Raw genomic sequence first — 26,525 nt, forward strand, 5'->3', positions numbered from 1 at the left:
AATAGGCTTTCATATGGGGAACCGAGTGCTAGTACAACGTTTCAGCCTAACCATTACTGCTTTTCATCTCTGCACGGCAGTATATCTAACTTGGCAAATATTTTGTTTATGAAGTTGACTTTTATCTCTAGAAACTTTTAACCTTTTTTCAACCATGCTCACATGTGTTAGGGCAATGTGTTTACCTGTTCAGCCCCAGACACGTTCTTCATACTTGAGGAGCTTGAATGGAAAGATTGTGTTTCTGTACTAGGTTTAATTTTTCTCTGAAGTTCTGACTCACCAAGTTCTCAGGGAGTTTTCTGCTCCCAAATCTCTCTCTTGGAGAGAAGGAGCCTCCTTAGAACACACAGAGACTTCTTGGGCTTCCAAAAAATCCAATGGGTGATCATCCTCTAAATGATCATTTGCAGAGAATCATGCACGTAAAATTAATCTTTTCCTCAGCACTGCATGATGGAAGAGCTAGTGAGTGATTTCCTAATGGTGAGCTGCTTGTTAAGTTGCAGCAACTAAATATAATTGCAGCATACTCCGTTTTTACGTGTGCCTGCATGAAACAGAGAAATGTCAACATACATATCTTGGTGATACCTAGTACTTGATTATGCCCCCCTTCCCCATACAGTAGCCTCAGGGAGCCATAAAAAGAGTTTATTGCTTTTGCTGGCAAATGCTTGAGTGTATTTATTTCAACATTTTCAGTTTTCAACCCTAATGGTTTGGGATCTCTTCCAAAATGTAAAACATAGGACAGTTATATTTCTTGTTCTTTGTACTTCAGACACAAATACCTAATCTTCTCATTGCACCAGGTGCTTATGATGTCAGATATATGTGTTTTGTCAACCCTAATTAGGGACAGGGGAAACTTTGCATTACATGTTCTGTGTACATATGACAGAGCCCCTCTCCTAAGGACTGGAAGGTTGGGGCAGGAGGTGTAAGCACAATCTACTTTGTGTTTATGAACACTTTCTTCTTAGCCTGTTAAAGCTAAGGCCTCCCATCAGACCCTCAATCTTTTAGGTACAGCTTAAACTTATAGTTATGTTCTTAAAAACAAAACGAGACAAAACCAAAAACTGCCTCTGAAGCATTTGGTTTGCTACAATCACTGACCAGTGTCATAGGTTGTCTTTTCCTCTCTGTTACCAGACCAGAAGCTGTTTTTCTACGTTAGGTACAACCTCTACCACAGCTCCAAGAGAAACTAGAGACTCACAAAAACTTGGAGGATGAGGTCTATATGAATTTTGGTAGCCTCTTTTCCTATTCTTTCTTCATACTGAGTGTGCTGACACAGATAGACCTTGCCCTCCAACGATTCCTGTGGGTTTGACTATTCTTTTCTGGTCCTGTGTTTTAGCTCTCCTGAAAGAAGTACTACATTTATTCTGCCTGCCCACTTTTTTGTGGGAATCACCTAAAACTCTTTCCTTGTCACTTCTCTGCTTCTCCCCAAGGTGCATCCAGTAGCTTACTTTAATACTGACAACCTGAATTCTTCTCTATATATCAGACATACTTTTTTTTTTTTCCCCAGTCTCAACTAAAAATCTTTGCTCACTTCCCTGCCTCTTGAGAACATGTGGGAATTGGCTCAAGCACAGAATGGCTGAAATAACTTGTCATCTTTTTCTTTCTCCTGCTACCACACTCTCCTCCATCACTCAGGCCAGTTCCCTGAGCACTGCTGAAATGATCTATGCCTTGTCTTCTTCACCTGTGAGCTGTTTAAGCTGTGTGGGTTCTTTCTATGTATAAGTTATGTGGGTTCTTTCTATAAGTAAGTTATGAATTCCTATCTCTCTCTACAGCTACAGTCCAGGCTTTCATTGCAATATCAACTCCTTTGACGTTCTGCTTCTCAAGGCATGGGAGAAGAATTGTGTTCAGATTAAACTTTTGCTGTTTGTGTTATAAGTAACTTTTTTTCCTCGTCCCTCTCTTGCTTTGTTGCTGTGTCCTCAGCTGTCATCCTGGTTCTGTGGATATTATTTTATATTTTTTTTAATTAATGCTATATGAATCAGTGTTTTTGCAAAGTGAAAGGTAAAGATACCTTTAGGAATAGGAATATTTAATTATAACAAGAATTAAAGTCACATTATATAAATTGTTAATAGGCTACATCAAAAGCAAGACTTACTTTTCAGTCCTTGAATTCCAAAGAAGGCTTAAAGTTTGACTCACGGGCAAAGTAAAGACTGCTCAGCTATAAGAAGAAAACTTGGACCACTGACTATTTACTACCAGGTTTTGTTATGGAATTGTCTTGGAATGACGAGCGGGGAAATTAACCTAATTTGTAACACTAGATTATAATGAATTTGTAAAAAATAGTCTTTTAGTGACTCTAATCTTCTGCGATCTTCAGAACCCTTAATTGCAGAAAAGGGCAATGCTTAAGAACAAAAGTTGGCAGCTTTTGCAATGATGGCAAAGTGCTAGAATCCAAGTGATGTAATATCTGCATGGTGTTTGCTGGACACCGAGATCCTTGAACCAGTCACATTTCTGACCCACGTGTGTGCACCCACATACAACACGCATGCCTCAGAGTGGAATTACTTGCTTTCCAGAATAGCCTGCTCTTGTGTACTACTCTCTGTCTGAGCACAGGGACGGTTTTCTGATGCTTCACTTGATTGGAAACAGTATTTCCTTGCATTTGGTTTAGTATAGAAAATATACCACTTTACATGTGGAGATAGTATTTTTTTTTTTTTCCTAATGACACCAGAAAAACTTGTCAACTAAAGAAACTTGGATGTCCTCTTTCTGTCGTCCTGAAACGTAAAGTGAGTATATTGTATGGAGAACATAAAAGGTCTATGAATCATATATTAAAATAAATATATGATCAATGGCCATCTGATGCACCTTAAGTAACCATTAGATATACTCCTAAATTTGACAATTCTTACTATAGGCGATTTACCTGTTACATTGTATTTGCCTTACTGGTTGAGAAACTTGAAACAGCAGCTTGTTGACAAATATGGATTTATGTAAAGCTCCTGAGCAGGCAGGGGGTTTGCATGGTTCAGAGGCTGGTGTGACCAGAAGGGTGCTCTGGGACTATTAAAAAGTATTGGGAAGACCTTACTGATCCCTGTTAGCAGCTGCTTGCCAGAGGTCTGTTCCATAACGCTGGGCTTCAAAGTTAAGGAAAATTAAAGTGAAAACAATATCCTATTTTTAAAATGTCTGGGGAAAAAAGCTCACTTTCATACTGTAACTTGAACTGACCAAGTTCCATGGACTTGGAGTTGTTCCTGGCATGTCACATATGCAGGACACATACTGCTAGGCGAGTGGCTGTATGGACCAGGAAAATTTATCTATGGCTTAGAGTTTGATGTGCTTGAGGACTGAGAAGTTTGTTGTAAGCTTCAGTGAGCAGGACATCAGCCAGTACTGAAGAAGTCACCTACCCTGTATGGAAGAAGTTGCAGAACAAATTGCTGGGGCAACAGGTACCCCAAAATGAAATGCTTGGCTGAATTGTATCTGCAGAGAGAGATTTAGCCAAGGAGAAGGAAGTGGATTCAGTGAGGCTTATTGAAATAGGCTGAGAGACTGACTATGGGAAGACAGAAGTATTCTGGGGGAATATGAATTTTTTTTTTTTTTTAGGGGTGGCAAAACAATGGCTGAAAAACTAGATGCTTCCTTTCTGCAAGGAAGAAAAATATTCTGATTACCAGTCTAGGCTTTTCATTGCTGTATTCCTGTGTTATTTGACAGACCTTTCTATGTAATCTGTGGATCACAGTCCAGAAGCCTCAAGTCTTTGAGATGATAAATAGGCAATCCTGAAAAAGAACACTTTCCTTCAGGAACTAAACTGGGGAGGGGACTTCTGGCTGCGGCTGGGGTTAAGCTGTTTAGCTATGTGGCATACGTTCTTGAAAGGCAATGTCAGTTGCACCGTCTCTGAACCACCACAACTGTATTGCTCAGCCCATAAAAATGACTTTAGTCACCTGTTCATGCTGCTGTTTTTTTCTTCGTACTCCTACTTACTTGGCACACCCGAAAGGGTGGTGTGATGGCAGGCAGCAGTGGAGTGGTTGGGCCACTGCTGCTCATCAGCCTAAAGTTAGGATCCAGATCTCACTACTCTTTATGCCTGTTTATGTGGGATGAAAAAAAAAAGTGTGTGTATGTATTTACAACTCCATGAAATACTATATTAGCATCCAAGCATTGTAAAGCCTTAATTTTTGCCTCCTAAAATGGAAAATAGTACTGGATCTGAAGTATGCAATGGGAAATATTTGCTCAAGGCGGGTTGGGAAATTCGCTGCTGAATTCGGATCACGAGCTGTGATTCTGTCCTTACTCAGTGATTTCCACCAGCGTCATCTCTTCTGTTCAGGGAAAAGCAGAACCCTCTGCTCTGAAGCAGTTGATGCTGTGCATACTCTTTGCTCCTGTAATGATCACACCGGGCCCCAATTAAACGTGATCTGACTTTGCATAAGTTAACTGTAACATGTCCATTGTTTTTGCTTTATACCAGCCATGCAAAGCAGGCAGGCTGCCGTGTCTCTTATGGGAGAAGTGCGAGTGCTAGAGAGCATGTGGGTGCTGGAGTGCCCCTTCTCCGTTGCTGAGTCTTCACTTGGCACAGAGGTGTGTGACTGATTTCTTGTGCCTTTTTTTCTAGCCAACAGTTATAAGGAGAGCTGAAGTGTGGGTTGTTTTTTGGTTTTGTTTTTATAGGTGTCTGAGTATTGGTAAAATAGTTAACAGGGGAGTTTTCCTGGGGGTTTTGGTGTTTTCCATGAGTGTATTAGTATCGGGCACTGTGTGCCTTACTCATCTCATAAGATCCACTCAGTCCTTTGTTTTTGTTTGATTCAGTGCAAGATTTTTAGTTACTGTTGTGACAGGGGAATTGTGGCACACCTTGTTAACTTTCAGTTGAATTTAATGATAAATCTTCCACTTAGACTGCTGGAAAAGATGATCTTTTGCTCAGAGAGTAACCAAAGCTGAACCCAGTGCTTGAAGCAAATCTTTTAGTAGTGCCAGTCATTATGCTGCTTTCTGAATATGTGGATTTTATACGTTTAATGTTATCTGCCAAATTTTTTTATTGTTACGTTTGTGGCCTAAAAGTTGGCTGACAGCAGTCTGAGTGTTTTCCCGATGATCTGGCAGTTCAGTCTGTCAGCATTAACATGAGTAACTGGGCACACCTTTTGTCTATGCTTTGCTATGTTAACAGTCCAGAAGGTGACCCTTTCTTCTGCATCCATCTGGATCTCATAAACTGAAACGTTATGGCAACAGTAATAATGCTGTACTTGTCCTCAAAGTTCTGCTGTTCCTTCTGAAATACTACAGTTATTTATGCCAGAAGAAAATGATAGGCTAAATAGTCTACTTGCTTCCTTATGATAACTAGCTCCAATCCCAAAACTGATCCTGTATACCTGTGGGTTTAATAGCTAGGTAACACTTTATGTAAGCAGCGGTTATCCAGTTTGATCTTCCATTTAGTGTCGTTTAACCTGCTCATATTTAATAACAAGTCCTCTTGTTTAATTTGATGCAGCTTGTTAAAAGCTTTGCAAAAACCCCTCAATGAGTGTGTATTTACTGGGTTGCTTTATCTATTGTGTAATCTGCTTTTAGGATTTGGGAGGCAATTTTTTTGTTCACATTGAGTTATAGCAAAAGCACTGTGCAGCTGGTTTGCCTGCCACGGAGGGAAGGCTCGCTGAAGCAGTAATTCTCTCCAGGTCCTTGGCATGAATAGGCATTGCAGCAATAATTTATCTTTTCTTGAGAACTACTTTAATTGCAACAGCTTCAGAACGTATCATTGTCAGGAGCTGACATGAACGTACTTTCTGTACAGAAGCAGGAGAATGTTCCACAGTGCCCGTAACAGCGTTTCAGAGTATCCGTAACCTCGTTTTATTTTTGTCATTCCTTCTTTCTGTGAGTTATTGACCCCTAGACAAAGGAGTGGGGAAAGGTAGTCTTTCTGTGTACTTGGGAGGGAGGGTGCGGTGAAACAACTTTATTTATACAGAAGCACTTTGCAGTTTTGGAAATACAGCATCTGAGTGATGTAGTGCTTCATAAACCCTTTTTGACCAATTTCCACCATTTTCCTGTTTTATTTTGAAGAGTGTACGTTTTCTAGCTGACCGTTGTACAGATCAGCAAATCTTCGGTGCGTGCTTTGAAAGCTTGGGTTTTCTTTGGATGGATTTTCATTATGGCCCTATTGCTGTACTTTACAATCTAAAGAAAGCCCGCATTCATAAGGATTACTGCATCTGCGAAGGATGAAGAATAAGTAGGAATTATGAACTCCAGTGGTCATGAATGGGCAGATTGTCCCGGGCATTTGTTCAGTTGTCAGTATATTGTGAAGTATTTGGGCTGGCAAAAAATGTTAGCTTTGGGTAACCTACTCATTTTATTAAAAGCACAGTAGAGTACTCGGAGAGAGTGTATTCCAAGACAGCATGTCATGTACTAGTGTGATTGATTTGTTTACTTCTCACTAAAAGCTTGTAACTTTAGGTTTTAATTCTACTTTCCATCGCTAACTGCGCTTGCCTTACCAGACAAGTCTTATCAAAAAGGTACTCACAATTCTGAGTGGGATGCTGCATTGTGTTATGCCAGGAGCACTGAAGAAGGAAGACCTTGCTGTACTGGCTGAAGATCAGAGTAGATTCTGGAGTCTGAAATGTTCCCTGTGTTGACAGATATAAACAGTACTGTGCCCAAGAGTTGCATGCCTTTAGATTCCACTTTGCTGCCCCTGTTGTGGTGGGTAGTAGCAAATGCAAGTTTTTCTTTCCATGGTGTTCTGATAAAGCACTTCAGCAGTTCTATCCTCAGTGATACTAGTCTCTTCCAAATACAGTGTTAATCAGGAGTAAGTGGTCACTGGGCTGTTGCTGTACTCTTATATAACATGCAGCACTTCACAATGCTCTAGTACGAGAGCAACTAAATAACATCTCATGTTACCAGTTTGCTCTTGATAGAACAATCTGGTTCAACTACGATCAGTACTTTAAATAGATAAAACATTAGAAAGCTAGTACTATGTCATTTAAAATAAAGAACTAGAATGAAATTGATTGGTAAAGCATTTTGCAGGGTATGGGTACCTAGTGTGCCCGGCACTGACTGTGCAGATCAGAATGGATGTGTCTCCTGTGACTGACCGGGACTTCCAACTCCATCGGTACTAGTTAGTTTAGCAACTGCACAAACCAAATGTAACATCTGTTAATACTGTATGAAAAAATAACGCTCACGTGAGTGTTACTTATTGCACACAGTATTAATATTCTGATCTGAAGAAGGTCTTCTTGCCTTTGAGTTTTCGCTATGGAATCTGTTTTGGTTGAGTCAACAAGCAAACCCAGGGACTTTTATACAGCTACTGAAGTGGCAAATGTTAGTGGTGCTTTTTGAAGACATCTATAGCTAAAGAGAGAACCTTTCCTGAACAGTATTTTGCTAGTAACAGTTTGTTACTAATGACAAGTCTTGCATAAAGAGCATTTGAATAGCAAACTAAGAGCTTGAAAATAGTAGCTATTTGAGATAGAGAGATGTTTAGAGGGAGGGAAGCAAGGGGGAAGATATTTTCCCTTGATGAAGACATAGTGCTGTAAAGACCATCTAGGTGCATATTTTGAATATTGTTTTCTTCAGATTTTGAGTGAAATAATTTTGCACACAGTTGCCATCTTTAGGATCTTTGCAAGTAGTAGACTTGAGCACACAGTGATGTGCTTTTTTGCAGATCTCTGCTAATGTATGCTGATGGGAATTGGTGTGACTACATTCCTTGACATCAGAATATCTATGATTACCGCTGATATAAGTTGTTAATTGAATATTTGCACTTCTGTAGGCATCAGTTGCCCAGCTGTTATCTGTCGGGCTGGATTTTCTTTGCTATAGTCATGTTACAGGTTTTGGTTTGTTTTTTTTTTTCCATGTTCCTATTTGATAATTTTGATAGGTCACACTGAAGGAGCTGGCCTGTATAGTACATTTGTATGAACCAGCTTCCATGCTACTTCTGGCACAGAAAATTGAGTAACAATGTCCAATATTACTATGGTCATGTGGGCTCCTAGGATATTTCACCAGGTCTTTTGGAAACTGCAAAAGCAATGACTGTCACACTCCAAAAGTGTACTAGACCAACCTGTGCTCTGCTTGTGTCCACTCTAAGAAAATGCATCATCATCTTCATGTCAGCGTACCTCACCCATGCTTCAGCTTTAGCTGTGCCAGCCCAGCTTTTGCTTTGCCTTGGGCTCAAGGGTACTGCATTTCTAGCAGCGATGGTCAATTCATAGATGTTGTTGGAGACAGCGGGTGTCCAAAACAGCAGATGGCCTCATACAGTTGACTTGAAAGGTCTACTTTACTCAGTGTTATCTCTTCTTAGCTTCTAGAAGAGAGCTTGTATGTGGTATATGGAGCTGTTGTCATGTAACACGTCTTTGTAAAGTTTTCTTCTTTCCTTCTTCTATTCTTTGGGAATATGATTGCTACTCTCTGGGAGTTCACACAACCATTAAATACTGTGATGTGTTTGCACGGGAGTGCTATTACTCCATCTTGCAGGTAAGGAGTTGTGGCAAGGAATAAGATCAAAAGCATTCATTGAATCTCTTCTAGTTGTCCCTTTTTGATGCCTGCAATTGGCATTTTCTTCTCTTTATGCTCCCAGATATGCTCTTATGTATCAGTGAAGCTTGGAAAGCCCACTACGTGGCAAACTAGACCTCTAAATACTTACTTGTTCAAGAATGCCAAGTCATGCCCCCTTGTGAAAAGTGTCTTGTGGTTGTTTGCATCACCCAGAAGCTCTAACAGACTCAAGCCTGGAATCCAGCTCTGCAGACAGCATGGCTTCACTTTAAGGCTTTGTCATTCTTGGAAGAGACCCACCTTGCTGATATCCTTTCCAAATTTTAACAAACTGGACATGGTCCTAGTGCACAGCAGCCTCCTGTGAGTTGTAGCAAGTCCAATCTTAGAGTAAATCCACGACATGTGTTGGAATGAGGCTGGATTTCATGTTTGAGCTGTCTAACCCAGTGCAATGTTCTCATGTTCTTCCTGCTGATTTTTGGAAGCGGAGAGCAATTTTCTAAAGCAAACCAAAATGAAGTTTATTATACTGCATGTGCAGAGTGGGACACTTCAGTTTGCTTTAGAAAATAATGTTCTGCACAAAAATGTGCTATTGGAGTTAAGATCAAGTAATGGTAGCAGTAATGGAGGGAAGAGACAAGTCAGGGGATGCAGCTCCATGCAGTTTTGCTTACAGCTTCTTTGCACTTTGAGCGTTTTTGTCTTTGCTTCTATGGCCTGTTATCACCCAGCCGCCTTCCTCCTTCTCTGAGCTCTGTCACAGTGCCCTCCCTGCTCCAGCATTTGAGGGTTTTCTGGCACCCCATGAGTTTGTGCTGTAGTTGTGATCAAGGTAAATGTGGAAGCCTAGGTAGATACCCACAACTATTTCTAATCTTTCATAACCAATGGTAGAACTGTGATGGAAGCCTCTTTGGAGATACTCATAAGCTAATTTGTATTTTTCTTTCTAGTGTAGTAAGTGACTGTCTTAACAGCTACAATACAGAGTCTTTTCTCACTATTGTAACTTTTTTCAGAAGTCTTGACTTTCTTTTTTGAATCCCCTTTTAAAAAACTTTTGTGGACATCTTTAGTCAATTGTTTACAGCAAATTTATTTTAAAGTATAAGCATTAATAAGGATAGGACTTAAGCCTAGCAAAATAACTCATGCAAATTTTGTATGACAGTACTTTTATGAGACATTTCCTCAGAAACTGGAACTGTGAAATGTTGTTGTAGAGATATTCTACTCCTTGACTGCAAAAAATCAAGTTACTTTCATGCAAGCATGCCTTTTGCAAAATCTGCAGTAACATTAGGTGAGGATACCACAGAGACCACTCAGTCTGTCAGTGTTGGATTGCAAAGTCTTGAGTCATGTTGACATCTCTGCGACTTGTCTGGCCTTAATATTTAATAAGCCTGATACTTCGCCATCTCCGTAGTGAGAGCAGTTCTTTTAAAAACCACCATGTGTCTTTGCTGGAGTTCTCACCAGGCTCTTTAAATTCAGAGGTGTGCTTGCAACACCGTGTCTGGAGGGTAAAGCAATAATCATCAATTTTATGGCTCCATACTCTTGTTGTATTAAACTTCTAAGCAGTTTGCAAAAGGAATACTTGATATAGCACAGAAAGATGATGGGTTTGCTCCTGATCAGTGGGAACTACTGCAAGTCTCAGGTTGCCTTTTCAGGAGGGTGAATATTAAGAGGTAAATGACATGGCAGAAGCTGCTTGTCCAGGAAGCACTACAGCCTGAGTGTTCTGGTTGTCCGCTTGATGCCGAGTGCCTCACTGGGACGTAGACTTTTCCAGAGGGAGCTGGTTGTTGAATGCACAGGAGATGCATGAGAGGTGCAACCCGCATCTGTCGGTGAAATGGCGACAGTCAAAGCTGCAGATAAGTCTGCTGATGTGCTAGAAAGGAGCAGCTGGGGCTGCTCCATGAAGACAAATGTTTTTTTTTCTCCTACCAAAAGCCATGGGGAATCTCAGGGAAATACAGTCTGAGTAAACTGGTTCAGGCAGCATCTGTGAACATAAGGGCTCTTTCATTTCCAAACTTCTGATTTGAGCTCTGGTTTTGCCTTTGGATACACAGGAGTCAATTTTCCAGATTGCTAACTGTGTGCAGGTTCCCACCAGTTGGACTTATTTGTAGTAGCAGAAAGTGTTCATCCTCTGCACATTGTATCCCAAATTTGCTAGCTCAAGTTGGAGGCTTTTGTTGAAACAGCTGCCTTTTCTGGTTCTTGGGCAGCCTAAGCAAAGAATCTGACTTCCTTCTTTCTGCAGACTCTTAGCCAGTAAGTTGTTTTGTCTCAATTCTAGAAAGTCATGCAGAAATTATTAAAAGTATTTGTCATTACATTGGCATATTTGACCAAGGAAATCCATGCTAAATATGATAACACTGTGAATTATTTATTATTGTGTAAGAAGCTGTGTAGCTGAAATTGAAAAGCACTGCTCTAAGTTATGTGGTTTGGGAGTTTTCTAGAACTCTTCCAAAACTTTTCCATTTTTAAACCCACAGAAGTGGCTTTTTTTAGGTCTCAAAAGTGGTTTTAGCAAGTAACTTTCAGCTGACATCTAAAGGGGAAAAAAAAAGTAATTTTTTTCCTTTTTTTTTTTTTTCTGGAGGCTTGAGTCACATTTTGATAATTTCTTTTTCTCTTTAGCTCTGTATGCAAGTTGCAAATGCTTTGTAAGAACATCTAATGTTTCTCCTAATGTGTCCTTAGATTTGAACTTGAGCTTGAACTTTATTAGATTTGTTTCAGACTTAAGTCGGTGCTTATACTTCAACACTGTGATTTGTTTTGTTTGCAGTTGATTACTGTTCTTTTTTTCCCCACCCATCTTGATGAAAAACCTGAAAGATAAATGTGTGGGAGCTCTTGCAAACTGCTAATGGCTCTTAAAAGGCAAATTGTTAGATCAGAACTCTCTTCAAGTGCACCAGGGACTTCCAGTGTTTCAAAAAAATGAACTTTATTTATAGCATTTCTGTGGCTTTTTTAACACGAATTGCACAAAGGAGATCCAGTGTCTGCCTATGGGGTGTAAATGAACTCAACTTTGAGACATATTAAAATGTAGCTTCTGGGGTGTAGGAAGTATCATGTTGGCCTCAAAATGCTCCATTGGGCTGGCAGCCTCAAGCAGTGGGATGAAAGGAAAAGTTATTTATCTTCTGACTTGGAGCTTGAAGCAATAATGGGAGGAATAGGCCAGCCTAGGCTCTGACTGGTTTCTCTTCTTAGCTTGTAAACTTGGCTGCTTGGAAGGGGATGAGATGACAGCTTTGTTTCCTGCTGGGTCTGGACAAGAGTCCATCATTTATCCTAGTGGTTTCCCTAAATGTTAAGATATACAGAGTGATGGTACCAAAACTTAACTTGGTGGAAGCAAAGTAGAATCTTATAGTGAGTTGCTGTTGTGGTTTAACCCCAAGCAGCAACTAAGCCCCACGCAGCCTCTTGCTCACTCTCCCTGGTGGGATGGGGGAGAGAATTGGAATTGGAAGGGTAAAAGTGAGAAAACTCATGGGCTGAGATAAAGGCAGTTTAATAGGTAAAGCAAAAGCTGCGTGCACAAGCAAAGCAAAACAAGGAATTCATTCACTACTGCCCATGCGCAGGCAGGTGTTCAGCCACCTCCAGGAAAGCAGGGCTCCATCATGTGTAATGGTGACTTGGGAAGACAAACACCATCACTCCGATCATCCCCCGCTTCCTTCCCACAGCTTTATGTGCTGAGCACGATGCCATATGGTGTGGGATATCCCTTTGATCAGTTGGGGTCAGCTGTCCCAGCTGTGTCCTCTCCCAACTTCTTGTGCACCCCCAGCCTCCTCGCTGGTGGGGTGGTGTGAGAAGCAGAAAAGGCCTTGACGCTGTGCAAGCCCTGCTCAGCAATAACGAAAACATCCTTGTGTTATCAACACTGTTTTCAGTACAAATCCAAAACACAGCCCCATACCAGCTACTGTGAAGAAGACTAACTCTATCCCAGCCAAAACCAGCACAGTTGCCCTAGATAATTTACATCCAGTGAAGCAACTCTGCAGTCTGTGTGTATTAACTAGCAGTCCAGCTTGTGTGCTGTAAGGGTATTAATAAGTACACGTGCACTGACATTTAACCTGCAAATTCATATGCTAACAAATCCTAAAAGTAAGTACTTTTAAAAATAAAGTTTCAAAAGGTGTTTTTCCAAGTGCCCAGATAATCATCCATTTCTTACCCATGTTGTCTAAAAACAATAATTGTAGTGTGTCATTTTTAAAAATCTTTTCGCAGAGGCTTGCATGTACTCTGAGGGTAGCTGTCTCTTGATGAGCAATGTTGACAGATGTAGATTAGTTTAGCACTTGGGTGTGAGGTGGTGTAACCTGTTATCTACACAAACCAATGTTTTGGTTTTTTTTGTGTTAGTTTAAACTATTTATATGATACTAGAGCCCTGACAGCCATATTGCTATTAAGTTGAGGTACTTTTTTGTGGTTTGGGATGGCAGTTGTAAGGCAGACAAAATGCGTTATATCGTATTGCATGTCTTTGTCACTGGCACTTGTAGTACTCTGTCAAGCATTTTCTTAGTCTAAGAAAAAAGTATCTTTGGAGAAGTGAAAGTGAAGTGAAGCCAGAATTAGTGGGTGCTGTATTTCACTTGAAAAAAATCTAAAAGGAAAAGTTAAAAGAAAAGGCCATCAAGGTTACATTTGAGCAGTAATGTGGCTGATTACTTAAACTCGTGTATGCAAAAATGGTAAAGGATGTGCAAGGTGAGCAGCAGTGCTTGGTTTCATGGCTTGCTTACACTCTGTTACCTCATGTGTGTGGGTGTGAGTCCGTCCCCTGTCCTCTAGTTTTATGGAAGTGGGAGCTGTTCATGCTTCTGATGGTAAATGGGTAATTTCCCAGGTTTTTATACATACCATGTGCAGTTAATTCTTTTAAAAGCAAGTTGACTTAAGCAATTTTCTAACTGAACTAGTTAGTCATAGTTAACCCTTTGTATTGATAAAAATCATATCATGAGAAACAACTTAAGGAAGTTTGGGGGATATTTTGGTGATGCTTATCTGAAGCAGCCCTGAAAGTGCAGTGGTATGAAGTGAGTTAAATACAAAGATCCTTCTTTTGGCTTGGTATCTTCCTGAAAGGGTACCCATCTACCTTGGGATGCAAGAATTTCCTTATAGTGATTATTTTGGATATGTCCAAACTTAAGACTTTAGTGTGGGGCTGGGAGTTGTTGTGTTGAAACAGTTTGTGTGGGAAAAACCTACTGGTTCAATCTGAGAATCTCTTATGTTGATTCTTGAGGTTGTATTTGTTTGGGAGAATATGCAGGGGAGAGGAATGAATGGCCAAAAGACAGCATAAATAAATAGCTTTATGAACTTAAAATGGCTAAGATAAGAGCAAGCTCATGGGGTGTACAGTGGTTCTGCTCATGCAAGTGACATCAGCATTTGGAAGGATGTTTTATTCCTTGCCTTTTTCTGTCCTGCCAAGGGGTCTTGCACCAAACCCCTGTGGTGTCAGTAGCTGCACTGGATGTCAGTGGGTCAGATTATTCCGTGTACTGGGAACTGGCTGCTCTTTATCTCTCATACATCTGATCTTACTAGCGCTCAGCTGGAATCTTTGGATTAGGAGGGGACATGAAATCATAGGTTCCCAACTACGTCTGTGCCACTAGTGAGACATGCTGGGGTTAGAGTTGAGGTGGGACGCAGAGGAGAGCTGAAGCGGATATGATTGCTCAGGCACCATGCTGGCACCACTGATGCTAAAAAGACTGGAAGGGAGGGCAGAAATGTCATGCCAGAGCAGCGCCTGAGATCTGTCAGGAGCAGGCAAGGAGGCATCAGTCTGTAGTGGGAGCAGAGCAAGAAGTTAGTGACTATGAACTGTAGGATGAGTTTTGCTGGAGTAAGATAAAGCTTGTATCAGTTTAGGAGGGAAGAAGGAGGATGGTAACAGGCTGTGTTGGAGGTTGGGAATCACAGCTGTGAGACCTCTGAACAATGTGCTGCTTGTGAGCAGTCTGAGCTTTTGGCTGGCTTTTCTTGCTGCAGCTCGAAGTGCAATCTTTCTTCTTCCTCTCTAGCTCGTGGGAATCAGTCAGGAAGACAGAAGTGTCACAAAACTGCTCATGCACCGCAGGTTGTGGCAGCAGTCCTTTATCTGGCTTCTGTAGTTAGTACTAAAACAACTGCTTAAATTTTACACTATATATGAAAGCAGAAAAGGCAGTCTTGGGCAAGTAGTAGTCAATTTATTTGATCCTCTGTTCAGCTGTCCATAAGGTCCTAGAACAGTGTTTCTTGTCTTTTTTTTTTGGTTCCTAGCATCTACAGTGGGATGGATGTCAGAGGAGCTGGGTCAGCGGGTTAAACAGCTGTAGAGTGGGATCGAGAATTGTGGTGTGTTGTGGGAAGGCCGTGGCCACCGAAGTGCCCATGCTCAGAGCAGTCACCCAAAAAGGCAAAACAAAGGGAACACGTGGCTTCTCAGCTCTGCTTTGGGAGGCGTCTGTAAGCGGCAGGTTGCCCCTATAAGATGGGATGGATCTTCTGTCGAGACTGTGTGTGTTTGGATGTTGCAACAACAAGACTTCTATGCTCAGACATAGTGATCACAGAAAGCCAGAGTTGTCATCTTGCTGCTATTTCTGCCTTTTGGGTGGGTGCATTTCCCTTTAAGCCGCAAACCATCTTGTTTACAAGTGCTGGTTTGTCTTCTGCCCACACCTACAGAGCGTGGGGCTTGCCTCAGCAAAAAAGATTTCCTTGAAAATTCAGTCAACTCGAAACCTTTGTTTGTTCTACAGGTAGGAGGCTGTGGTGTTAGTAAATGGATGGGGCTTGGGGCAGCAAGACCTTTGGGAAGAGACAAGTACTGGGAAGTTCTCCTTGAGACAACTGAAAACCTTTCTGATGCAGATTTTAGTTCATTCACCTTGCTCAGACTTCTTTCTGTTCTTTTCTTCCTAAGACTTTGCTTGGGCCCCTGTCCTAATCAGAAGCTCCCAGAAATGTTTTTTAGGATGAAGGCCTCCACCCACATCCATCACTCTAAATACCCTTCAAATGAGCAAAGGCCCGAGCCTGGGATGCAGAACTCCTCATAGCAAGAAAACAGGCTTATCTATAGTTAACAGCTCTCCTTGTAGCTGTTGTAGAGTCTTTGAAACCAAAGCCATGCCCCGAGATGGATATATTTCCTGCTCCTTCCCCCTTCATCCTCTCCTTATGTCGTACCTTCAAAATTAAATGACAGTGTCAGCAAAGAGATTGCTGCTGCTTAATGAGTTTCAATTGGGTTGCAGATTAAAGCCTGACTCCTTGCAATGACAGGTTAACAACTCCTCCTGCTGAAGCTTTACAGCATGTTTTAGGGGGGGAATGATTATTGTTTGGGCTTTTTTCTTTTAAATGGGAAGCTTCATTTCTTGCTAGTGCCTGAGCCAGGTGATATTACTGTAAAGCTTTTTGTAACAAGCAGCTTGATGTTATTCTTTTTTGGGCTCTGAGGAGCTTATGGCCTCCTGTGTGAGATATGCCGAGCGTTTCTAGCATCCATGTGCAAACGGAGAGAAAAGCAGTAACAAAACACAACAATTAAATAGGGAGTTTTCTGTTACATGCCACAGAGCTGCTGCTGCTCCCACTGTTTTTTCTTCTTGGGTGTCTGCGAGTGTGGTCACCAATGTGTCTGGGGTAAAGAATCTCAGTGTTTGGGGTTTTTCCTCATCTGGCTTGGAAGTCTGTGTTGAAAGAAATGCTTCAGCCCTGCTCCTGCTGCAGGGGAATGGGACCAGTTGCAGTTGGTGCCCTGTTAGGGAGTCACTTCTGTATGGGGCAAGGAGAGGGAGCCACAGTGGGGCACAGGGTCATGTCTCTGGTTGCCCATTGCTGCTCATGCCTCTAGGAACATGTGTGGCGTTAGTATGCGTATGGTTTTCTGTGCTTTGGGTTTTATAGCTGGGCAAGAATACTTATATTTTTGAAAGTACAAAGAATCTTTTTAAACGTTATTTATAAAATATTTAACAGCAAATGCTTTGTTAAATCTGTGTTGCATGAAACGGCGGTTATGCGGTAAATGAACTTGAAAACACATGAACAAGGAGACTTGAGATTAGTTGCAGACTCTGAGCTTCTTTGTAATCTCTGACAAATAGCTGTGCCTTTTACAACTGTGATATCTTATTTCTAAGTTGAGAGTGTCTCTCTTTAAATTGTCTCCTGTGGCTTGTCTGAGCTCTTCCTCTGAGTCACTGCTAAAGTTGGGAATTGGGTCAGGAGCCTTGACTCACAGTCCTGTGCTTGGACCAGAGGCCACATGTTCTTACTGCAGGTCAGCAGTTTCTTCCAGGGCTGAGCCTTCAGTTTAGGCTGTTCAATATATGGTGTGGGGTTGTGGTTTGGTGTGGGGTTTGTTTTTTTTTTTCGGTTGTGTGGGATTTTTTTACTCTCTCTTTTCTGAACTTTTAGATTCTAGGGAAGAATACAGGGAGCAATTTTTCTTACTGGTTATCATTTTGCCACATCTTTATGATCATGTTTCTGTGGTTGCCATCTTATTTGGAACAAGCTAATTTTTCTGGAGTTATAACTCCTGTGCAAATGTGAAGCTATATGTGAAAATTAATAATTCTTCAGAAATTAACTACTGAAATTCCAAAGCAGTCTTCTGTTTAAATCTCTCAATAGTTGTATTTTTAAATTACTTTTTTATACCTTAAACCTGTTCCTTTAGCCCTGTCATCAGTAAGAACATGCATTACAGAATAAAGCATATTGGCCTGCCTCTGTACTTCACAATTTTTTTTTTTCACCATTTCACTACACATATGAGTATGTAGATCACACTAACATGACACAACCTGAAAAAGAATTAGTTCCCCTAGGAAAAAACAGAGCAACAGTCAGTCAGAAGATTTTTGGTCATCACAGAGACTCTTATGGGTTTTTTGGAACCCAAGGCTTGCGAGAAGGTGAGGGTGCGCATGGTGCACACGTGTCCAGCAGCGCAGAGCCAGCAAGTTAATTTGACATTTGGTTCTGCATAGTGTCCCAGTAACTGTTTTTGAGTAATCTGTTGATTTAAATTTGAAACTATCCTTAGTTTGGCGCATTTTATAATAAGCATTTTACTCACTTTTTAAGATGCCCTTGGTAGCATACTGCTACGTGTGCCTACAAGGAAGAACTACCAGCTTGTTTATTGTCTCTTAACTCTCTTATCTAAAATAGCCCTAAGGCAATGACAAAGCGTGACCTCGACTCTGTTATTCAGCATTTCAGGTTTTGGATATCCCCAAAATTTTCTTCAGGCTTCAAGAACTGGCATCACCTGCCTCCATTCCCTGTCAAAAAATGCCTTTTTTTTTTTTTAACTGAAATGCTGTGAGGACTTGTCTTGTGTTTATGCTGCTGAACATAAACCGCCAAAGATGAGGATTAACTTCAAAACAGGCTTCAAGTCTCGCATCTTCTGCAGCAATGTGACAAGCTGATGAATGCCACGCTGGCAGCCTTGCACCGTTAAGAAAGTAGCCAATAGATTAGTGATGCTGGGTGTGAGACCCTAACAGAGGTCTGGAGCTCTGCGGTCGCCTGCTTAACCCTTCTTCGAGGGGTTGTATAGCAGTGTTCCTCTGCGCTCCTATACAGGATAGCACAGTGAATGCCAAACAAATGGTATGGAGGGTGGGCTGCTAGCACTTCTGGAGGTGGTATGTAACGTTTGATCTGATTTTTTTAATGTGCAACATTACCGGCTCAGTTCTGGACCAGAAACAATGCTTGAATTACTTCGTAAGAAGCGTTGAAACTTCCTCGAAAATCACTGCCAAATTTGAAGGTGTGAACTGTGAGGTTCACAGGTTGACCCTGTAAAAGGAAAAATACTTTCTCTGTCAGTGTTTCAGGCTAGTTAAAGTAAAACTTTCCAACTGTGGTATCTTGATGCACACAAACATTCTATAGTCAAACAAGCTATAAACACTGTGTAGTGTTATTATTAGTCTTTTGCCTTGAAAATACCTACAGGGCTTGCTTTCATCCTTCTTGCCAAATTTTTCTTCATCTTTGTTTCTTTGTCTTCAAGCTGGTAAAAAGTTCAGTTTGGGAGTAGGGAGGAAAAATTTAGACTTTCATAGAATCATTTTGGTTGGAAAAGACCTTTAAGATCATCGAGTCCAACTGTAAACCTAGCACTGCCAAGTTCACCACTAAACCAGGTCCCTAAGCACCACATCTACATGTCCTACACCTCCAGGGATGGCGATTCAACCGCTTCCCTGGGCAGCCTGTTCCAGCGCTTGATAACCCTTTCCGTGAAGAAATTTTTCCTTTTTACATATTCCTTATGTGTTTTTGCGCAAGGAAACAGGTATTTTACTCACCATCACCTTGCACCACGAGGAAGCTGGTGTCCAAGTACCCAAAATACACTATTCTTCCTCTGTGTGGGCTGTGATAAGGGGAGACAGGCTGTGTGCCGAGGCAAGGCTGGGTCTCACCACTGACCGTGCTGCCCAGCTTGACAAACCAGTCAATGGTTTGCTGTAGTGTCGCTTTCAAAATTTACTACTTTTTCATTAAAAAAAAAAAAAAAAAAAGGAATGACTACTAGGAAGTGCTTTCTCTGCTGTATCACAGTATCTGCTTCTCTGTATTTATGTGATGTTAACAGTAGCTGAACATCTGGTCATCCCCTCTGCCTGCTTTCCAGAGGGTGAGTTGTAGCCCAGGACAAGGGGCAAGTCAGGGCAGATTGAGGAAGCAAAAGCATCCCCTTCCTGGTCTGCTAGATCACTTTGGCTTTTATGATCAGACCCTTATATTGTCATTTCTTCTCTTCTTACTTAGTTTTAGAGTCAGCAGTGCAGCCTGTTATTTAAACAACAACAACCCCGAACACCAAAGCAATAGAAATCCCCAAGACTGACCCAGGAAGCAACAAAGTTATTATTAAAGAAACCTTTACAGCATAAAGTACCTGTCTGAGGGGTCTGAATGTTCGTGGGAAAGAGTACGAATCGTGGAATAACCTAGGCTGAAAAGGACGTCTGGGGGCTAGTCTTGTCCAGCCCTCTGCTCACAGCGGGGCCCCGCAGCTTGGGTTGCTCGGGGCCATACTTGCGTGAGATTTGGCTATATGCAAGGATGGAGACTACAGCCTTTCTGGACAGCCTGTTCTGGTGCTTAGCCACTTCATTATTTAAGGAACAAAACCAAACCTTACCTAATATTTTTCCCCTGCATTGCACCAAGTTTGTTGCCTTTAGTCTTCATCACTATGAACTTTTCAGAAGAGTCTGTCCCGCTCTTATCTGTCTTCCCAGTAGATAGCTGCAAACAGCAGTAAGGTCTCCAGTGAGTCTCCTTCAGGCTGAAATGTGGTTAACTGCACTGCACTGGGAAGGACCCTCAGCATTCTGTGCCTGGCTCTTTACCAGGAGTGTATGAAAGAAACAGTATCTAAACAGGTTTGAGTTCACTGATGGATCCAGTCCACTGATTCACAGTTTTAATTCACTGATTGAACTGTGTGTCGTAGAGTGCGAATGCCTCCGGTTCCCACAGACTGCTGCTTGCTGAAGCTCCCCGAAACCTCAGGGCTGCTACTTCAGCTGAGAACTGGGCTGGAAACCAGGCAGAGCTCTGCTCTGACCAGGGACAGGTGCTCACGGTTACGTGTGCCGATCTGAATTCATATTCTCACTTCAGTGACTTCTGTGCTCAAACAAAACCAAAAGTAAATATGCCATTTTGAATGGTGTATTGTGTAGATTGGTGTTGACTATGTCTGAAGTCCGTTTTGTTTTTTTTTATTTATTTATCAGTAGTGGTTTGTTTTAAAAGGGAAAAAGTATTCCCAGCTTTTTAATGCTTCAATTCCAATAAGATGTTCTCTCTGTACCAGCTGCGTGATTGGCATTTTACATGCAAGATAATGGCATAAATGCTTTCTCTGTTAAAAGTGAGACTGCAAGTCATGCATACAGGCATTAGGTATTTATTTTTGAGATTATCCTTCCTGAGAGTCTTTCAGCAGTGATGTAAACTTGCCCTTGCAACAGTTACCACAAACGCAAACTTTCAAAGTAAGGCTCTTCTCAAATTTTGAAGTGTTTGTAGCCCATTTCTAGCTCTTTTCTCTTGTGACAGTTTTGCAGTAAAAGACACTGCTGGATTAGTGGCCCTAGAGGTTTCTTTTTTTGAGGTAAAATGTTCTTAAGCAGTCAGATAAATATTTGTTCTGTTGATCCAGGTTCTCTATAAATCTCCACTAGTGAGACCTTGCGGTGCAGAAGTAACGCAGAGTTTGTGTACTGATTCTTCTGTATCCATTCCTAGCCTCCAGCATCCATCCCTCCCCTTGCTTCCAAATAAGCAACAGAGCTATACTGAATCTATGCTTGTGTTAACAGCCCAGAAGTAGGTCTAGAGTATCTCACTAGCTTTGTTCATTGAGCAGTTCCAGGTCTCTCTCTTTTTTGTTTTTGTTCTGCAGCTGCAACTCTGATGTTCTGGAAATGATTGAAATCAAGTATCCAGAGAGAATTCATAGAGGATGCCCTGGCCTTCTGAATAAGACCTAATGGCAGGCAGCTTAGAAGGACATCCTTTCTGAAGCTGTGAATAGGGCTGTTCAGTCTGCCTGAAAAGCATTTGGGTTTCTAATTTTTCTGGGACCTTGTGGGCTGACAAAATATATAAGCTTTGTTAATGTTGCTTTATCAGGGGAGATGGGATGTAGAAATCATCTAACAAGTCCAGTAACTTTTTAGTGTGTAAAAGACTTGATGTTCATTGGAAAATTGAAAATACTTCCATACGGTTTTCTATAAAGACTTCAAATTTTTTTGGAAAAGTGGTAATGACTTCATGATTTCTGCAGCTCATGTCTCCATCAAACATGTCCAGCTGATGCATTTCACGTTAATGATCAAAACCTGCTATTTTGGGACTGTGTGATAAATATGGCAGTATGTCTGTACCTTTGTGAGATTGAGGAGCTTTCCCCTCTCTTAACTCAGCTTTTGAACTACCAGGTACATAGTACCTTTTGCTAAGGAAGCTCTCTGTGGTATTTGTGTGGCTTCCTTGGCCCCTTCTATTTTCACACCTGTTTCCTTTCATGACTGAGCCCTGTGTAGCTTTAGCCAGTTGACTGCACCTTGCCTTGACCAGCTGCCGCTGCTTCTGCTGGCCTCCTGCCTCAACACCGGCCACCCTGGTCCCAGCTGCATCCTGCTGCAAGACAGCAGCCTGGCAGCAGGGATTGGATGTTCCTAAATGGTGTGGTGTTCGGTGCAAAGGTTGTCCAGTTTGATATTTTGTCGGTAGAAGGTGTATGAAAACAGGACACTTTCCTCTAGCTGTGTTAGCTGGGCCCTGGGACGCTGAGAGTTAAAGGATGTTTCACTTCAAACGCTGGATATCAATTATGGATGTAATTGATGTATCTTCAAAACTTGTTTTAAAACAACTGGTATATTTTATTATGGGAGGAAAACATATGAGTGGATTATATCCAGTTGTATAATGCGATAACATCCTGCTCTCCAGTGCATCTTGCTAATGCAATAGCAATGGGGATTTCCCATCTGCTTTTGCAATGAATTCGCTGAAGGGCAGTCTCTGAGCCTAAGAAGATATTACATCTGTCGGTGTCCCCCCCTCTATTCTCAGTTTAGTAGCAGTATAGATTTGGCTTTGTGCCACTGCAATGCGTAAGCTCATCTGTACGATTTTCATTCTGGCTTCTGATTTACTACAGGATTTCTGGCGGGTGCTGGTTAGGTCAGTTTTTAACACAGACAGTCTTCCTGATGTATTCTGTGAGCCTAGCTCTTCCTAGGTGTGAGGGGGGTGAGAGCCGCAGAAAGCTTTGGCTGCTTGCCTGTCTGGGTTGGTGGAGAGGTCTCTAGCCATAATGGTGGGTAGTGCAAGTGCCTTGGAGGTGGCTGGCCCTAACCTGCCACGCTGTGTAGAGCTGCGTTTCTGCCACATCAGTCATGCGTAGTTGTAAAATGCTCCCAGGTTGTCAGGAGCATGCTTGTATAAACCCCTGTATTTAAATTGTCAGCATTTGAAATTGCAGTAAGTAGATTTATCTTGCTGAGGGCGTTTCTCCACCTGTGTTCTCTTTGATAATGTACTTCTCTTTTCTAAATAAAATACATCTTAATCTTCCAGTTACTTTTTAATGATCTTGTTGCTGCTATGTTCTCTTGATCATAGAGAAAGAGGGCTGGCGGCGAGCCACCCACTAGTGTCACAGCTATTACCTGCTGTACCTCCTCTTGCATTACAACAATTTTTCTACTCTGAACTTGAAGAGAATGAGGTGTGTTCTTTCGGTTGGCTTTTTTGGGGTATAGTTTTGTTACTCTTTACACTATGCCATAAAGATAAGTCTGTTTGTGTTTTTTTTTTGTGGGGTGTGGTAGGATTTTTTTCTTTGTTATACCTCATGTATTCTCTGGTTATTATCTGCCGACTTCATTTACCATCTGGGGAAACAGATCTGTGGATGCAGAGTGAGGGTCACAGGGAGCAAAACCAGCATTGACTACTGACCTGTCAACAAAAGGAGCAAACATCCATCTTCATCTTGCAGCTGTCTGGAACAAGGATTAAATCGTAGATCATCTTAAGGTGACAGGGGAGCCTTTAGTAAGTGAGTATCAATTTGTTTACTTAGCAGACCAAAACCACTTTGTTCTTATGCATTCTCTCTGCAGAACTGGAGTCTTGTTCTTTTCTTAGTACATTGTAAAAGGAACGATGCTCAGTTAAAACCTTGTGCTTCTTCAGCCTCCTGGCCTGGCTCTTCGTCTCTGGTTACAAATTGTTTTTTGTCCTTGTGTTTGATGCATCCCTTATTGATAGTGTTTTCTGATTGGATTTTATCTAGGCTGGCTGAGTAATTCTTCTTATATTCCTGAATCTCAAGTCTCTTATGATTGCTCATTTTTACCGTACTTTATTTTTGTTTTTGTGAAATGTGGAAAAAGCTTGCAAAAGACATGTAGCTGGCTGCTTTGTGCATGTCATCCAAATTTTAGTTGCAAAGTTTGCAGAGTATGCAGGATGTTGTGCAACAAGCATGGTTTGCTTGCGTAGAATTGCCAGGCAAAAAAGCTACGTCATTGCTGCAGCCATAAAATATTACGGCAATCATCGCTGTTTCAGCTCTGTTATGGTCACGTGTTTTCAGCAGTTGTTATTTGTCAGCAATGGTGTATCTACTCAGTTCTGTCCTTAGGCAGTATTTGATGTGTCCTAGTGTTTAGCCTCTTGTGCAGCTTGGGGTTTAGGCATTAGAAGTGTGAATGAGGGTGAGGAAGACAAAACACAAAACAGTATTTTGTTTGTTGCTTCAGGCAGAGACCAGATTTTATAAATTCATCATTAGTTTTGATGTGCTCAGGGCCTCTCTTCCTCTGCAGGAAACCAATAGTAACAATTCACTTCAAAATGTTTGATGCATGTATGCTTGTTAGGCTCATGCATTATACCTTGGATGTTATTTGAAACTAGGTACAGGAGCAGCAAATCAGCCTCATGGGTATTTAACTCTCTTCCAGGACTCATAGTTGGGGTGATCTTGAGATACGGGACTCCCTTGACCAGTGGCCATGACAAGCCGTTCAGCTGCTCGCAGGAGGACAGGCCATTTACAACTCTGCTGGTCAACGTCAGCGGGAAGTTCTTTGAGTACACGCTCAAAGGGGAAATAAGCCCTGGGAAGATCCACAACGTGGAGCAAAATGACATGTTGCGAAAGGTGAGGGTAGACCATTCCTCGTGCTTTGCTGAGTGTTTCTCCTTTGTGCTTCCCTCCCTTCTCCCCCCTCCATCCCATTTGAATGTTAGGTAGTATCAAATGTCTGTATTCTTGATAGTAACAGCACTTCAACGCTTAATTCAAAAGCACCTTCTGTATTATTTCGCTGCTGGTGAAACTGTGCTCTGTTGCATGTATGTAGTGCTTTCCCGAAGCCCTTGACTGCTGTTTGAAGACTTAATGTACATTTCTAACGTCTGTAGATTTCATGAAGACCAGCTGAACAAAAAAAGTCCTGATGCTGCCTTGTATAATACAATATAAGGAAAATGATCATTTCTTAATGAAAAGTGATTGTTTCTTAGTGTTTTTTTTCCTAGGGTTTTTTAATCTGTTTATTGTCAGGAAATAGTTACTGCTTACATCCCTATAATCCACCAAACGAGACAGTCTGGTATGGGAAGCAAAATTCATCTATCAGCTGTTACTCAGATTCTGCTATTTGGCTTCTTCTTCTATATAGCATCAGGAATTAACCCCCTTTTGTGTGTATTAAAGCTAGACTTTGAAGTATAGGATTGAGACTTTAAGGTTTGTAACCTAAAAATACTTCTTTCTGCTGACTATGAAGAGAGCTTAGGTGTCTGTTTATATGTACCTGTCTGCTATAGATATCTAAAGTTAGCTGAAATGACTCCTGTTCTGGGAGTGCACACTTGTTGTGTTTGTCTTCGAACCTGTGCTTAGATGGGGGGCGAAGAGAGCCTAGTTAGTCTCGTATGTGTGCAGGTCTTCTGTTTGGATTTTAAAGGTTGTGTTTTGTTCCTTACTGTAGTGTAGTCTTTCATGGATATCTGGAGCTTCTACTGAAATACATGGAAGTGATGTATGATCCCAGTTCCTGAAAACCAGTCTTGTATCTGTCTTGATTGATTGGCTTACAATAACTGTGCAGCGGCTAGACTTGCAAAAAAAACCATAAGCTAAAATAGCATTTCATCTACAGATATACGAATATTGTGTACCACAATAAGAGAGATCTTCTCCAGCGTCATTTCTATTAGAATTTTTTAGTTTAAAAAAGGGGACTGTGTTTGGGACTGCTGCAAGATTACCATTGGTGATGGATGTAATGCCTGTTTTTTCTAGATGCTGTTTACCAAGAAGAGCTGCAGCTTTTCACTGCTGCATATGTATAGAGCTGGCCAGTATTTTGGAGGGTCAGCTTAGCTATTTCAACGACCAAAAATAGTAGTTGTTGGAAAATGAAAGAGGAAAAAGACCTAACAATTTCACAGAATCACAGAATGTTAGGGATTGGAAGGGACCTCGAAAGATCATCTAGTCCAATCCCCCTGCCGGGGCAGGATTGCCTAGACCATATCACACAGGAACGCGTCCAGGCGGGTTTTGAATGTCTCCAGAGAAGGAGACTCCACAACCTCTCTGGGCAGCCTGTTCCAGTGTTCAGTCACCCTTACAGTAAAGAAGTTTTTCCTCATATTTATGCGGAACCTCCTGTGTTCCAGCTTGCACCCATTGCCCCTTGTCCTGTCAAGGGATGTCACTGAGAAGAGCCTGGCTCCATCCTCTTGACACTTGCCCTTTACATATTTATAAACATGAATGAGGTCACCCCTCAGTCTCCTCTTCTCTAAGCTAAAGAGACCCAGCTCCCTCAGCCTCTCCTCATAAGGGAGATGTTCCACTCCCTTAATCATCTTTGTGGCTGTGCGCTGGACTCTCTCTAGCAGTTCCCTGTCCTTCTTGAACTGAGGGGCCCAGAACTGGACACAATACTCCAGATGCGGCCTCAGCAGGGCAGAGTAGAGGGGGAGGAGAACCTCTCTTGACCTGCTGACCACACCCCTTCTAATACACCCCAGGATGCCATTAGCCTTCTTGACCACAAGGGCACACTGCTGGCTCATGGTCATCCTGTTGTCCACTAGGACCCCCAGGTCCCTTTCCCCTACGCTGCTCTCCAACAGGTCTGCCCCCAACTTGTACTGGTACATGGGGTTGTTCTTGCCCAGATGCAGGACTC

General features: G+C 41.8%; 1 protein-coding gene across 1 annotated transcript in view; it reads left to right on the forward strand.

The window, feature by feature from the left end:
• SLC9A7 (solute carrier family 9 member A7) overlaps positions 1-26,525 on the forward strand; it is a 77,484-nt gene that overhangs the window by 11,016 nt on the left and 39,943 nt on the right. The window contains exon 2 of the mRNA XM_068420665.1: positions 24,279-24,478. Coding sequence (XP_068276766.1) covers positions 24,279-24,478 — 200 coding nt within the window. The remainder of the gene's footprint in view (positions 1-24,278; positions 24,479-26,525) is intronic.

This window comes from Nyctibius grandis, chromosome 2, assembly GCF_013368605.1.
Source record: "Nyctibius grandis isolate bNycGra1 chromosome 2, bNycGra1.pri, whole genome shotgun sequence".
NCBI lineage: Eukaryota > Metazoa > Chordata > Aves > Nyctibiiformes > Nyctibiidae > Nyctibius > Nyctibius grandis.